Source organism: Camelina sativa, chromosome 4, assembly GCF_000633955.1.
Source record: "Camelina sativa cultivar DH55 chromosome 4, Cs, whole genome shotgun sequence".
NCBI lineage: Eukaryota > Viridiplantae > Streptophyta > Magnoliopsida > Brassicales > Brassicaceae > Camelina > Camelina sativa.
The window spans coordinates 21,211,191-21,225,188 of NC_025688.1; the positions used below are offsets into that span (position 1 = coordinate 21,211,191).

Consider the following 13,998-nt stretch of genomic DNA (forward strand, 5'->3'; position numbering starts at 1 on the left):
TTTTTTTTTTTTTTTTTTTTTTTTTTTTTTTTTTTTATTTACCAGAGATTCATAAAGAGATTATACTTTCCAATTGTGAAACATCAAGACCCCAAACTTCTCCTCACTCTTAAAGGTTTCATCTTCGTCAACTCCGACATAACTTTCTGAACACTAAATCACCAAATATGAAATCTTCTCCCGCTCCCTCAGAGTTCCATGATATATGTCTCCATCTCAAAAGTAAACATGTCATTGATTCTCAATCAATACAAAGAAACTCTTCTAGACTCGTTTTCAGGTTCTCTCTTTCTAACCAATCCAGTATAAACCTAACTCAATTAAAAAAAAGGACCAGATTCACTAGGTTTCACATTCTTCCCAACGAACATGCGTGGAATCAAACTAGAGCAAGCTGACAGGATTCAATCCCATGATCTTCCAGAAACACAACAACACAAATCACAACTTTCAGACTTCTCATATCAATCCCATCAATCAATTAGATCTTCGATTTCTTCTATGTCCTTTATGGGATACACCTTTTAGAACGCCCTCTTGAGTCTATATGCTCTTTCTCTCTCTCTCCAGTCACTATCTCCTTGGCTCTGTTTCACAAGCTTCTAGACGAGCTTCCTTCTACACTAATGCACAGAAGACTCAATACACGTACTAAGAGAGTGGGATTTCCTGGGCCTGATTTTAATTAGACAAGATAGAGGGACAAAACAGAACACATAGACCCATGACGAGAAACACGATTCTCCTTTCTTCGTCGATGCTTCCGCAACACGATTCTGATCAACAACCGCCACCTCCTCCTCTAAATCTCTGTAATTTCAGACTGTTACTTTGTCATCGATCTTGACTCTTGAATTCATCATACCTTTCTTTTCTATCCTATGTTAAGAAAACTTTTTTTTTCTTCTCAATCGTTTTCTAACGGTAATGGAAACAAGTAGCGTTTTCATTCAACTCCGATGGATAGCACAAACCCTTTCTGGGAGTTTATGATTTATTTTGCTTCTTCATGATACTCGTCATTCTCGTCTGCTACCAATTCTACGCTAGCCATAAATCCAGAATCACATCCGAAACAAGTATAGATCTCTATCGAACACAAGCTCTGATAACAAATAAAGCACATATATGTGGCTCATTAGCTAGGAGTAGAACTCCAACAATACCATCAACAGATCTCACTATCTTAATGATGGGGCGACGCCACACACCTTGTGTGTATCTCTCAATAATACCTAAGACGTGCACCTCTCTATGAAACGCTCTCTTGGTATTTATAACAATGGCTCAACCCTAGAGTTAACAACTTTCCTATTCTAAACCGGTAAATTAACATATTTAGATAACTCTTAAATAGAATTAATTCTAATTCCATAACTCGGTGGGAATAGTATAGCTTGCACTTCAAACTATCTTCAACCTTATGTCAACATGGATTCCTTTTTTAACATTGCTTTATTCAATTACGCGATTCTACAAAACTAATAATAGTCACGTTAATCGTTCCGCCACTCTACTCCATCATATAAACCATTTGTCACTATTTCATCAAAAATAGGATATATATATATACCGCAATTGTAAATAAGGGAATAAGGCTAGCTTCTTCAGTTTTTTATAATGATTATTAAAAATGTTAATTACCCGAAATGGTATTGATCGCTGCTATCATTGAAGTAGTAGATACCATCCTCTTCATCTATATCCCCTTGGTTCGCAAACGTTACGCTACGACCTTCGACATCACCAAGAAGTAACTCGGCCAAGCCTCCCTCTGGTCCAACCCTCATGAGTCCAAAGTAACCATCACATATGTATATATCTCCTGTTTTCCTATCAAAGGTAAGTCCCAAAGGTCTCCCACAACTTGGTACTACTGCATCCCTCGTACAATTATTTCTTCATTCACCCCAAAAAAAATTGAACCTGTGAGGAGAAGTGTGGGCGAAATCGACCCAGCCTAGTTCTTCACCGCTCCATTTGAGGATACGACCGTCGGTGACTCCGACGTAAGGGCCTCCACCTTGTGGATCGAATTCTAAGCCTTCTGGTCCATGGCCGTTAGGAATGGGAATGGTCTTAGCCCCCTCGAGGACGTGTTTGGAGGCTTTTAAACGGTCCGGCTCGATGATAGATCCCCAGAAGAAATAGCAAACGACGGCTAAGAAAACCGGAACGGCGGCGATCGGCGTTAAACCTGGCATCTTGCTCTCACTTTTGTGTTCTCTCTGGAGAATAATGTTTGCTTATAATGGTTATGGTTATGGGAGTGAAATAATTAGGTTACTATAAATAACAAAAGTTGGAAAGAATCAAAATTTATTTATTACACTTACCAACATATGGGGGGTCTTTTATTAAAAAAATAGCACACAACACACGTTACAGCAGAGATGATAAGGTTTAGAAATATCAGCGGCGAAAGTGATGAGTTTGGTCTGGTCGAACGAAAATGTAGATTGAAAGAATACATTTAGAGGTCAAAATACTGAAAATTTTCATTTTTCCGTGGTGGAAAAAGATTTACTCTTGTTTTTTTTTTTGTTTTTTCTTTTTAGCAAAAGTATAGCTGATTAATTTTTTCTTTTCCTAATTTAAACTGGTGCAAAATAGAGTTTTCCTTCTTTCTATCTGACCGGTTCAACTACTCATACTCAGTACTTGTGAAAGTAATCAAATACTATATAAAACTTTTTAGGATATAACATTTTCATGTTTTTAAATGTTATTTAATATTTTTAGGCGAATAGAAAAATATATATCATATTTTTACAAGAAAAACATATATTGATTGATGCAGTTATCCTTTTTTTATTTGCATTGGTTTTAGTCAAAATAAATGAGATATATATTTTAATTAAATACATTAATATTTTAAATTAACACGTTTCATAAATGACAAAGTTTAACCTAAAAATGTGATTATTTAATGCGGAAAATAGTCGGTAATTATCTAGTATATAGTGTGCTCGAGGACTTGACATTTACATCATTTGGACACTAATTGTCGTGCTCTTAGACCATCTCCAATGGTTTTTCCTATTTTTATCTCTAAAATAGAGGAACTCTATAATAGAGGTGACTTTTGCTCCAATAGATACCTCTATTTTTTCCTCTAAAAAGAATATTCCGTAGAGATTCCTTTTTTATTTTACTATTAATACCTTTTACTTATAAAAGTTGCAAACTAACCCATTTATTTTATGAAACTTTCATAAAATTATGATATTATTTAAATTTTTAACATTCTTAAATATTATTTAAATATCACATTTATTAAAAGAAATACATTGCATAATATTATGGTATGAATAAAAACTAAAATATTTAAGTTATTTATATTTAATAAGATTTTATATAAATTTTTTTTTGCAAATAATAGTCTCACATTTTAAAAATGTTTTTCTATACAAAAACCTTTAAAAATTTTAAACCAAAATATTAAAATTATTCAAATTTAACTTTATAATCAATTATCATATTAATATACAAATTAAATTATTATTAAACTATTTAAATATATATATATTATTTATGGGTTTTGTTAGCTTCCAAGTTCCAAGGATCCAAGTGCCTGATCCAATCGCAAGATACTTCGAACTAAAACGTGGGCAGGTCGTGAAGATCATTCGTCCGAGTGAAACCGCTGGTCGTTATGTTACCTATCGTTATGTTGTATAAGCTAATCTTAGCTTTTGCGGATTGGATTGCGAATTGAACGCTTATAGTTGTGAAACATAAGAGTAATGCTTCTGTACCAAACCAAATCTTGACTGTTATTTTTGTTTATCTGATATGAGAATTGAATATTACCACAAACTTTCATTATTGTGTTGTTCAATACAAAACCTCCACTTCATTAAATTATTATTAAACTATTTAAATATATATGTTATTTATTTTGATCATAAATATAAAAGTGTTAAAAGTTCAAGGACCATTTTATAAATAAAAAAGTTTAACTCTATTATAGAGGAAAAAATAGAGATATCTATTATAGAGGTAGAAATAGAGATGAGTTGGAGTAGATTTTACTTTAAAATAGAATTAAAAAGCAAATATAGAGGTGGATTGGAGATGTTCTTGTAGAACAATCAAATAGACAGCTGTTGTGTTTTGTTGAATACTTGATTTTTTTTTGTCTATACAATTGATGGCTTTTTATTTTTTTTTATAGTTTCCTTGGGTAGGTTTATGGACACTAGCATATATACTGGCGTTCTCTGTTTGCATTTTAACGTTTCTTTACTATTTTTACCAAAACTATATATAAGCCCGTATTTTTCTTTAATAGAAAAGTGAAAATTATTTTATTTATTTTATCAAATAAAAATCACTGTTATTTGTTAATTTGGTCCCATAACCAAATCAAATGCAAATCTAAATACAAGTGGTTGTTTTTTCGACCACAGGAAGCTGCAAAGGATTTATCAAACAAAAGAAGTTGAAAAGGTTTTCAATCAATTATTGAATCATGTGGAGCTTTCATTTAATAGTTAGTACTTTAATAGAGTGAAGGGCTGGAAGCCTGGAACATATTGGAAATGTGGTTAATCATAACAAAGAATATAACAGGAAAAAAAACGCGGTAAAATAAAAAATTAATAGTACTTCAAAAAAATTTGGTTTTAGTTTCTAAAAACATGCAAAACATAATAATAGTGAAAATAAACAAAACTGTTCAAATCAATAATTTAACTTCTATAAAAAAAATTCACATGACCATATCTATGTTAAATAATATAGTTTAGGTTTCAGTTTTTTTTTTTTTTTGGTATTGTAATGAAGATCAAACTTTTCTATTACTCTAGTATTGTTTTATTCATTAAAGTTTTTCAATTGGTACCACCACACCAGATCCACCTCTTAATTTTATTGTTATAAAATCTCTTAATTTTTATGGTCGCATCGCATCTTAAAATTTTTTATCACTTTTGAGGTAAGAAAAGCATGTGATCCCAGTATCCCACCATCCCGTATAGACAGACTTACATTGTTGCATAAGACAGTGAGAATGTTAAAAAGAAAATAATGACTTGTATTATATGAAGATTCTGAGGAACTTTATCACTTTCTATAATTGTAAACTGAAACAAATAAAGCCTAAAATTAATGTGTTTATTTTTTTTTATCACTTTCTAATCGAATAATGAAGCTCATTCAGATTCGATTGCACTTTTTGCTATTTAATCAAACTTGCTCGATTTATTATGTCGATCTACTCCCTATGTCTCACATAGATTGATGTTTTAGAGAATATTTCTTGTCCTTAAAAGATTGATTTTCTAGATTAAAAATCTAAAATGATCTTTTTACTTTATATTTTATTTCAAATGACATAATATTTAGTAGGTTATGTTTTTTCTTTCTACCATAAAATAATTATAAATTAGTTTAAAAATAAAAAGCTTAACTTTTTTTTAATATGTGTGAAACTATTGAAACATCAATGTGAGACAAAATGAATAATATTTAGCTGCGGGAAAGATTTAAAATCCACAATCCGAGAGATATGCTCGAGAAATTCAAAAACCTTGGAAATCTATAAATGAATAGTGAAACACTACACCGTAAAGTTCTTATAAATTAAATATGCTTATATGCTTAAATATGCTCTCATATCCCGTCTATGTAATTAAATAGACGGGCAACACGTACGATTACTCAATCTCATATCAAAGTAGCATATCTTGATCTACACGTACGATTACTCAATCTCATATCAAAGTAGCATATCTTGATCTACACGTACGATTACTCAGTATTCTATAATTCACATAAGTTATTAATTTATTATCATAATATTTTGAGAAGAAATAATTTTAAAGAAAATCCAGTTGAGAAATGGTTGGTGGATCTCCCTCATTTACATCACTCGGGAATCTTTTAGCGACAAGAATCCTAAAGGAAAAAATCATTCCAGTACACGTACACATATGCTCTTTTGCGGTGGTATTGCATGACTATTTGTTAATATCACTATATTCACTAATACTATATATATTGGCACAAATAAATTAGATAGTAGTTCATTCAACGCACGCTTATGGAAAAGATAAATAGTCAGACATTTCTTTTGTTTGTTAATTTATCTATTCTTTCTATCTTTTATCTTTTTGTCATTATTAATTAGTCATTAAGCATCTTCATCCCTTTGTTGAGAGGATGATGATTCTCCCACGGCTCAGGCGCTCAGCTTTGCTCTGATACCATGAACGCAGATCATAATATATCAATCAAGAATGTTTTAGCATCATAGAAAAATGAAATCAAGAAAGGCAAGAAGAAGAGACCAAGATCAAATGAAACAAAAAAAAATTCAGAATCCAAGTTCTCATCAGAATTGACCCAAACAACAAGAAGGTACAAAAACAAGATGCGTTCTCGCTGATAAACAAATCACACAACTAAGTGATGATTGTTTAACTCATTTGGAAGCATAAACAGATGTATCAAGAATCCAAACGGCCGGCCAAAATACAGACCCGATCCATAACTTTCCATCTTTAGTCTCATAAGCCTCACTAGCATACTTCACCGCGCTCCCTTCACTGTCCTCAAGTATCTCAAGAATCTCCCCCGTCTCTCCAGAGAGTTTCACGACAACTCCATGAGGTTTTCCTCCGTTGGTGAGATGAATCGCGGTCTCCATCTTCATTACCTTCATGAAAAACCTCCCGATCCAAGGGTGGAACTGACACAAACGACTGAACAAACTGTCTTTGCTATGTAATGCGACCCAGAAATCGCCCGTTGGCGTACGCCGGATGTTGTCTGGGCCCCCCGGGAGACTCGCGAAAATCTCGTTTGTCCCCGATTTGGGACCTTTGACCCATATCCTACGGCAAGAGTTCAAACTGCTCTCGCATGTGACTACAAACGATCCGTCTTTGCTTAGAGCTAGACCATTTGGTAATAGAAGATTTTCCGCAATAACTTTGGCCTCTTTCGTCTTCATATTGTATCTAATTACTCTTCCCTCCTTCCTCCCGCACATAGACACGTAGAATACTTCCCTATCCAACAAAACAATCATACCAAATTTACAAGTTGTACTCATACGAAATCAAATTGGTGATCTTTTGAACATAAAAGTCTCAAAATATATTTAGGTCAAGTTATATTTGTTTTCTTCTAACCAAGAAATATAAAAATATTCATGTGTTAAAGCTGGCGAGTGTAATAAAATTTACCCGAAGTGGTATGTATCGCTGCTATCATTGAAATAGATCACATCTTCCTCTTCGTCTATATCCCCTTGGTTGGCAAACATAATTTTATTTCCATCAACTTCATCAAGAAGTAACTCGGCCAAGCCTCCCTCTGGTCCGACCTTCATGAGCCCGAAGTAACCATCGCATATGTACAAATCTCCTGTTTTCCTATCGAAGCTAAGTCCCAATGGTCTCCCACAACTTGGTACCACCTCATGGCTCGAACAGTTATCTCTTCATTCACCAAAAAAGTAAATCCAGTTAATTGGGAACAACTTTAGATAAATCATATTAAAAAACAAAAATTAAAACAGAGGACGGTCAGTTTGGTTTTTATGGGTTACGATTGAACCTGTGAGGGGAAGTATGTGCAAACTCGACCCAGCCAAGTTCTTCACCTCGCCATTTGAGGATACGACCGTCGGTGACGCCGACGTAAGGGCCTTCACCTTTCAGATCGAACTCTAAGCTCTCTGGTCCATAGGCGGGAAGAGGAATGGTCTTAGCATCTTGGAGAACATGTTTCGAGCCCTTTATGTTGTCCGACTGGATGATTGATGCCCAGAAGAAAAAGCAAAGGACGGCTAAAATAACCGGAGCGGCGGCTACTGGCGTCAGAACTCTCCTGTTAATCGGCATCTTTCTGTGTGTGTGTTTTGAATGATGATGAATTGATGATACTAAAACTACAAAGAGACTATAAATAGATTAAAATGTGGAACGTGAGGCTTTTTTTAAAAAGTTACACACGTTAATAACTTAATATATCAATGTCGTCGCTCAGCTCAAAGTGCCACGTATCGGTCAATATTATAAAAAGCTTTAAAAAATGTTAACAACGACAAAGATCAAATATTTGGGAAGCTGGAACTTAAAAAATTTAAATGCTAATTGAATACTCACAAGTTGTACGAAGAAAAATAATTGAACTCGTAAGAGAGAATATATTTGTCATGATCTCGAATCTTCTTTTTCACAAATTTTGTAATGATAATTTGGGAAAAGTATAAGACAGGTACACCAACTAATTATTATACTTTACTTTGTACAGAAAGACGTATCTGAAAAATGTACAAGACAGTCAAAAAAAAAATAATTACACTAGCTTAATTTTTAGGTTTCATTTAACGTATATCATATTTAAATGATTATTTATATCAATTTAAAGCATAACTACTGAGAGGCTTCTATAAATTTGTTTCATGATAAGAGATTTACATTTGATATAAAACCTCTGATCTTGTTGAAAGTACACACACGCGTAATATTTGCTTTTGGTTAATGTATTTTTCATTTCTAAAACTTACAATAACTAGAAATTTAAACGTTTGTGTTAATGTACTTCTCTTTCTTCTCTTTGAAGATTTCCATAAAATATTAATGCCATGTGAGGCCATATACTACTTCGAAATATATTAAAAAGATTCTGACAACAATAATTTCACTATATTTATTTTAATTATTTACCTTCTTCAATAGAACAAAACTCTAGCTAAACCTCACAAAATGATACAACATTGACACACTGGCGTTTTTTGGTTGTGTTTTAGTCCGCTATAAATTAATTTTGGCGGTTTGCTAGTGAATTTTTACGAAAGTGAAAACCATATAGGATAATATGCCCATGGTTTTACGATGAGTTCTTCGTAGGACCCTTGTTTTCTTTTCTCATATTACAGAATGTTATTTATATATATGGTCACAAAATCAAAATGAATGCAAAGCTAAATCGAAGTTGCTTTTCAAATCGACTTTCTTCTTTTCATTTTTTTAGATTTATATTCCGACCACAAAAGTCGTCAAGGCGCGTGCGTGAAATCAATACCGACAACACAACAAGGTGTTCAGTATTGACTCTTGTGGAACTTTAATATTTAGTGGAATGAGGAGATTGAAGGACTCGAATACATATTAGAAATGTGGTTAATACATAATAAATATATATATATAACGAAGATAACAAACAAGGGAAACAAAATTCTAAATAGTCACAATAAAGTCTTGATGCAGCACAGCAGCAGGCCGGAAAGACAGATCTCATCTACAATGTTTAATTAACACAATGTAAGCATATTACACTAGAGAATATGAATTAATTTGTTCTCGTCTTTGCAATTTTTTTAACTAAAACGATCATACTTAAATATATAAAGATTGCATCGGAAAGGGGATTTCCCACCGTTGGATCATCATACTCATATGGGTTAGAATGATACGGTCTTATGATTTATGTAAACTATACATACAGACAAATTCACTCATATATACAGCCCCGGCTCTAAGGGTGTGCAAGCGGTGCAAAAGCACAGGGTCCTTAATTTGTTTTTCCTTATTTTTAGTGTTTTAAAAAAATCTAGAAGAAAAATACAGATTTACATAAGGTCCTTTTTTGTTTGGAGCACAGGGACCAAAAAAATATTGAGCCCGGCCTGCATATATAAAACATGTGTTTTGATTAAAAAACACAAAGATGCACATTATTGGTACGGTTGCTTAAGTAAAAACCCCATAATACGTAATATATAAAACATTCATTTGCGGTCAAGAACCCATACTGCAGGTTGGAAAACGGACCCAACCATATTTTTCCATCATCTCTCTCATAAGCCTCACTTACATACTTCATCGTCTCCCCTTTTCTATCCTCAAGAATCTCAAGGATCTCCCCTGTCTCCCCAGAGATTTTCACGGCGATTCCATGCGGCCTAAATCCGTTAATCAACCCAACCAGAAAGTCCAAACTCGCCGTCTTTTCAAAAAACTTCCCTATCCACTTATAATTCACCATCAATCTCCCTATCAAGTTCTTCTTACAATGTATGCCGAGCCAAAAATCACCCGTTGGTGTCAGACGGATGTTGTCGGGATAACCTGGAACCTGTGAAAAGATATCTCGGGTCCCAGCTTTAGAACCTTTGATCCAATACCTATGGACAAGGCCCGTGGCGGAATCACAAACAATTAGAAAAGACCGATCTTTGTTTAGAGCCAAACCGTTGTTACACCGGAAATTGTCCATGATAACTTTGGCTTCTTTTGTCTTCTTGTCGTATCTAATCACTCTTCCGGACCGTTCGCCACTGATAGTTACGAAGAATACCTCTCTAATCGACATAAATAACGTAAAGATTTACAAAGTCATTTCTTAAAAAACGTGACCTTCAGTAAATATATATATAGTCTTAATTAGGTAAAAGCCTAATTAGTAAATACCTGAAATGATACTTGTCGCTACTATCATTGAAGTAGAAGACATCTTCCTCTTCGTCGAGATCCCCTTGGTTGGCAAATATAACTTTACGACCTTCGGCTTCCCCAACAACTAACTCGGCCAAGCCTCCCTCTGGTCCAACCTTCATTAGCCCGAAGTAACCATCGCAGATATACAAATCTCCCGTTTTCTTCTCAAAAGTAAGTCCCAATGGCCTTCCACAAGAAGGTACTACTTCGTGCCTTGAACAATTCCCTCTTCATATAACAAGGATAATAATATATGAGAAGTCACCATAGAAAATATTAATAAATGTTACAGAAGTTATAACGTAACAAAGTCTTTGCATCATATTTCTATTAATGTATTTAACATATGTAGAATAAGTTTTTTCTTCGACATATATATAATAATCTATAATAGTTTTAAGTAGAAATTTGTTTAAGTTTTTACTAAAATGATATTTTCATAAAAAGTTCAGCTGGTTCACACAACAGAGCCAAACGGCTAAATTAGTTCATTAGTATCTGAATTTTTCTCCGAATATATATACTGTAGAAACTAAGACAAGATATTTTTTTTCTTTAAATAAAAACTAAACAGAACAGAACAAAAGGCTTTTGTTTTGGGGTTTTAACAACGGGGTTATTTGCTTATTGTCTTCAACATGTATAGTCTTATAGCTAGAAATCATCATAAAAGAAAACCTGAGAGGAGATGTGTAGGCGAACTCAACCCAGCCGAGATCATGGCCACGCCACTTAAGAATACTACCATCTATGAGGGCTACATAAGGCCCTTCTCCTTTTGGATCCCAGTTCATGCTCTCCGGTGCATCAATAGGGAGAGGAATAGTCTTAGCCGTTGACAGTATATTTTTGGAGCCTTCTATATGATCTGGCAAGGAGTATCTGATACGTAATAACGGCCAAGACGGCCAAAACAGCCGAAACGGCGATCCAGCTTGGAATCTTCTGGTTAACTGGCATTTTTCTCACACTCAAAGACTTGTGCAACTCAAATAGTTTTAATTTGTTAGCTGAAACCTCTAAAGAGATAACTATATATACAACTAAATATGCCTCACGGGTGAGTATAGAGAGTTAGCTGAGTGGATGAAGGGAATACCCGTGTATAGTAGAAGGATTACAATTTGTCCTTGAAATGCCAGTTGTCGAATAATGAAAGAACAAGAGCCGTAGTGCAACAAATAGAAAGCGGATGGGACTATAGTACCATTTTAGTGTTGAAACGTTCAATTCGTTTGGGACCAAGGTAGTACAAGGTTTGTTTAAACCGCCGAATCATTATTATTACCACGTGTTAATTAATAATACCAAATATTCAAAAAAATATTGAAAAGAATTATCCAAATTTATTTTCTCCCTTAAACAAGTGTTGATTTAAAATATATACACATTTATTAAAATTCAAAACTCACAAGTAAAATACAACATGATCACTCATTTGCGATCAAGAACCCATATGGCTGGCCAGTAAACAGACCCAAACCATAACTTTCCATCATCTCTCTCATAAGCCTCGCTTACATACTTCATTGTCTTTCCTTCTTTGTCTTCAAGTACCTCAAGAACTTCTCCCGTCTCTCCGGATATTTTCACGGCAACCCCATGCGGCTTAAATCCGTTGATAAAACCAATCACGTACTTCAGACTTACTGTCTTTTCAACCAATTTTCCAAGCCATTTGTATCTCAAAATCAGTTTCCCTATTAAGTTCTTTTTGCAATGTATACCAATCCAAAAGCCTCCCGTTGATGTCAACCGGATGTTGTCGGGATAACCCGGGACTTTCGTAAAGATATCACGAGTCCCGGCCTTGGGACCTTTGATCCAGTATCTGTGGACAAGACTCGTGGCAGACTCACATGTAATTAGGAAAGACCGGTCTTTGTTTAGAGCCAAACCGTTGTTACAACGAAGATTGTCCATGACAACTTTGGCCTCTTTCGTCTTCTTATCGTATCTGATCACTCTTCCTGATGGGTCACCACTGACACCCTCCAAAAATACGTCCCTATCACACAAACATCACATAAAGTTTTTGAAGAAACTTTCATTCAATCCAAAAAAAATTCACATGAAGTTTTGTGTTGTTTCAAACACTAATTTTTGCGGAAGCAAACAAATCTCGAAGTTTATGAGTCTTTTTCGTAAATACTCTCGGATCCTAAATATATGTATAAAGCATACAATACCTGAAATGATACTTGTCACTACTATCATTGAAGTAGAAGACATCATCCTCTTCGTCCATATCCCCTTGGTTGGCAAACATAATTTTACGACCTTCGGCTTCATCAACAAGTAACTCGGCCAGGCCTCCCTGTGGTCCAACCTTCATGAGCCCCAAGTAACCATCGCAGATGTACAAATCTCCCGTTTTCTTCTCAAAAGTAAGTCCCAATGGCCTTCCACAAGTAGGCACCACGTCATATCTTGAACAGTTCCCTCTTCATACAAGAAAGGTTATATTAAAAGTATATTAGTTATAGGGTTATATGATTTTTCAGAGAAGCCTACGTGATGAAAATATATATTTTTGTCAGGTGACCTGTTACCAAGCCGCTAGCTAAGACTAGGCTGACAGCTTGACACAAATCTGTAGCCTTATGAGTTTGATCGAGTTTCCAAAATACTCATAAGATAAAGGGAATTATTTTTCTAAGTTACTTTTATGAAAATATGGAAAAAAAGAAAGAACGATATAAACTATAAAATATTCAGACAGATCCAAGGAATTTTTGCACAAATATATTTTGATCAGAAACCTTAAAAATCTAGTTATAAGACTCAAGCTGATTCACCGAGTTTAGATCTAGTTAGTGATCTACTATAGATAAAACTCAAGCTGATCCATATAACTAGATTTTTTTGTGTGTGCTTACTGCTTACAATAGAGGATTTAGACACAACACACGAGTGGAAGCCGAGACATCTTGGGTAAAATTTCCTCAACTAATTTGGTACTTTTTTATCCTCTTTTTTTTGTTTTTCACTTACTTGGTATATACATATACTAAAAAAAAAGTATTTAAAAAAAAAACCTGCGAGGAGATGTGTATGCAAACTCAACCCAGCCGAGATCATCGCCGAGCCACTTGAGAATACGGCCGTCCACCATGGCAGCATAAGGACCTTCTCCTTGTGGGTCAAACTCAATGCTCTCAGGTCCAACAACAGGAGTTGGAATGGTCTTAGCCAATGCCAATATATTTTTGGCGCCCTCTATATCTCCCGGCACAATTGTGATCCGATACAAGATTAAGGACAAGACGGCCAGCACAGCCGGAACAACGAACCAAGTCGGAACTTTTTGATTAAGCGGCATTATTGTTGGAGATTGGTTTCAGGTTAGCTATCGGTTTACTCTAATTGCAGTTGGTTTCGTCATGGTTATAGGTGACTTGGCCGTGAAGCTGTTTGGTCAATATGTCAATCCCGTAAGATCAGCAAAGTTAATATAGCTTTCCTTGTATGTATAGATATGATTCGTATGGATCTGCTCTCTCGAGTATATATGTTTTTGTAAATCAAGTCATAAGGGACAGAA

General features: G+C 34.6%; 3 protein-coding genes and 1 pseudogene across 3 annotated transcripts in view; all 4 read right to left on the reverse strand.

Moving 5' to 3' along the window:
* The window catches only part of LOC104781598 (protein STRICTOSIDINE SYNTHASE-LIKE 8-like), a 6,032-nt gene extending 4,052 nt beyond the window's left edge, over window positions 1–1,980 (reverse strand). The window contains exons 1-2 of the mRNA XM_010506313.2: window positions 1,973–1,980; window positions 1,645–1,899 (exon numbers count right to left, since the gene is read on the reverse strand). Of these exons, the coding sequence (XP_010504615.2) occupies window positions 1,645–1,899; window positions 1,973–1,980 (263 nt within the window). The remainder of the gene's footprint in view (window positions 1–1,644; window positions 1,900–1,972) is intronic.
* On the reverse strand, window positions 6,299–7,934 carry LOC104781599 (protein STRICTOSIDINE SYNTHASE-LIKE 8-like). The gene is made up of 3 exons (XM_010506314.2): window positions 7,567–7,934; window positions 7,194–7,448; window positions 6,299–7,016 (listed from the first exon to the last, which is right to left on the reverse strand). The coding sequence occupies exons 1-3, from the start codon at window positions 7,851–7,853 to the stop codon at window positions 6,428–6,430; spliced, it is 1,131 nt and encodes a 376-aa protein (XP_010504616.1). The 5' UTR covers window positions 7,854–7,934; the 3' UTR covers window positions 6,299–6,427.
* On the reverse strand, window positions 9,662–11,478 carry LOC104781600 (annotated as a pseudogene).
* Window positions 11,824–13,981, reverse strand: LOC104781602 (protein STRICTOSIDINE SYNTHASE-LIKE 9-like). The gene is made up of 3 exons (XM_010506318.2): window positions 13,493–13,981; window positions 12,644–12,898; window positions 11,824–12,462 (listed from the first exon to the last, which is right to left on the reverse strand). The coding sequence occupies exons 1-3, from the start codon at window positions 13,774–13,776 to the stop codon at window positions 11,889–11,891; spliced, it is 1,113 nt and encodes a 370-aa protein (XP_010504620.1). The 5' UTR covers window positions 13,777–13,981; the 3' UTR covers window positions 11,824–11,888.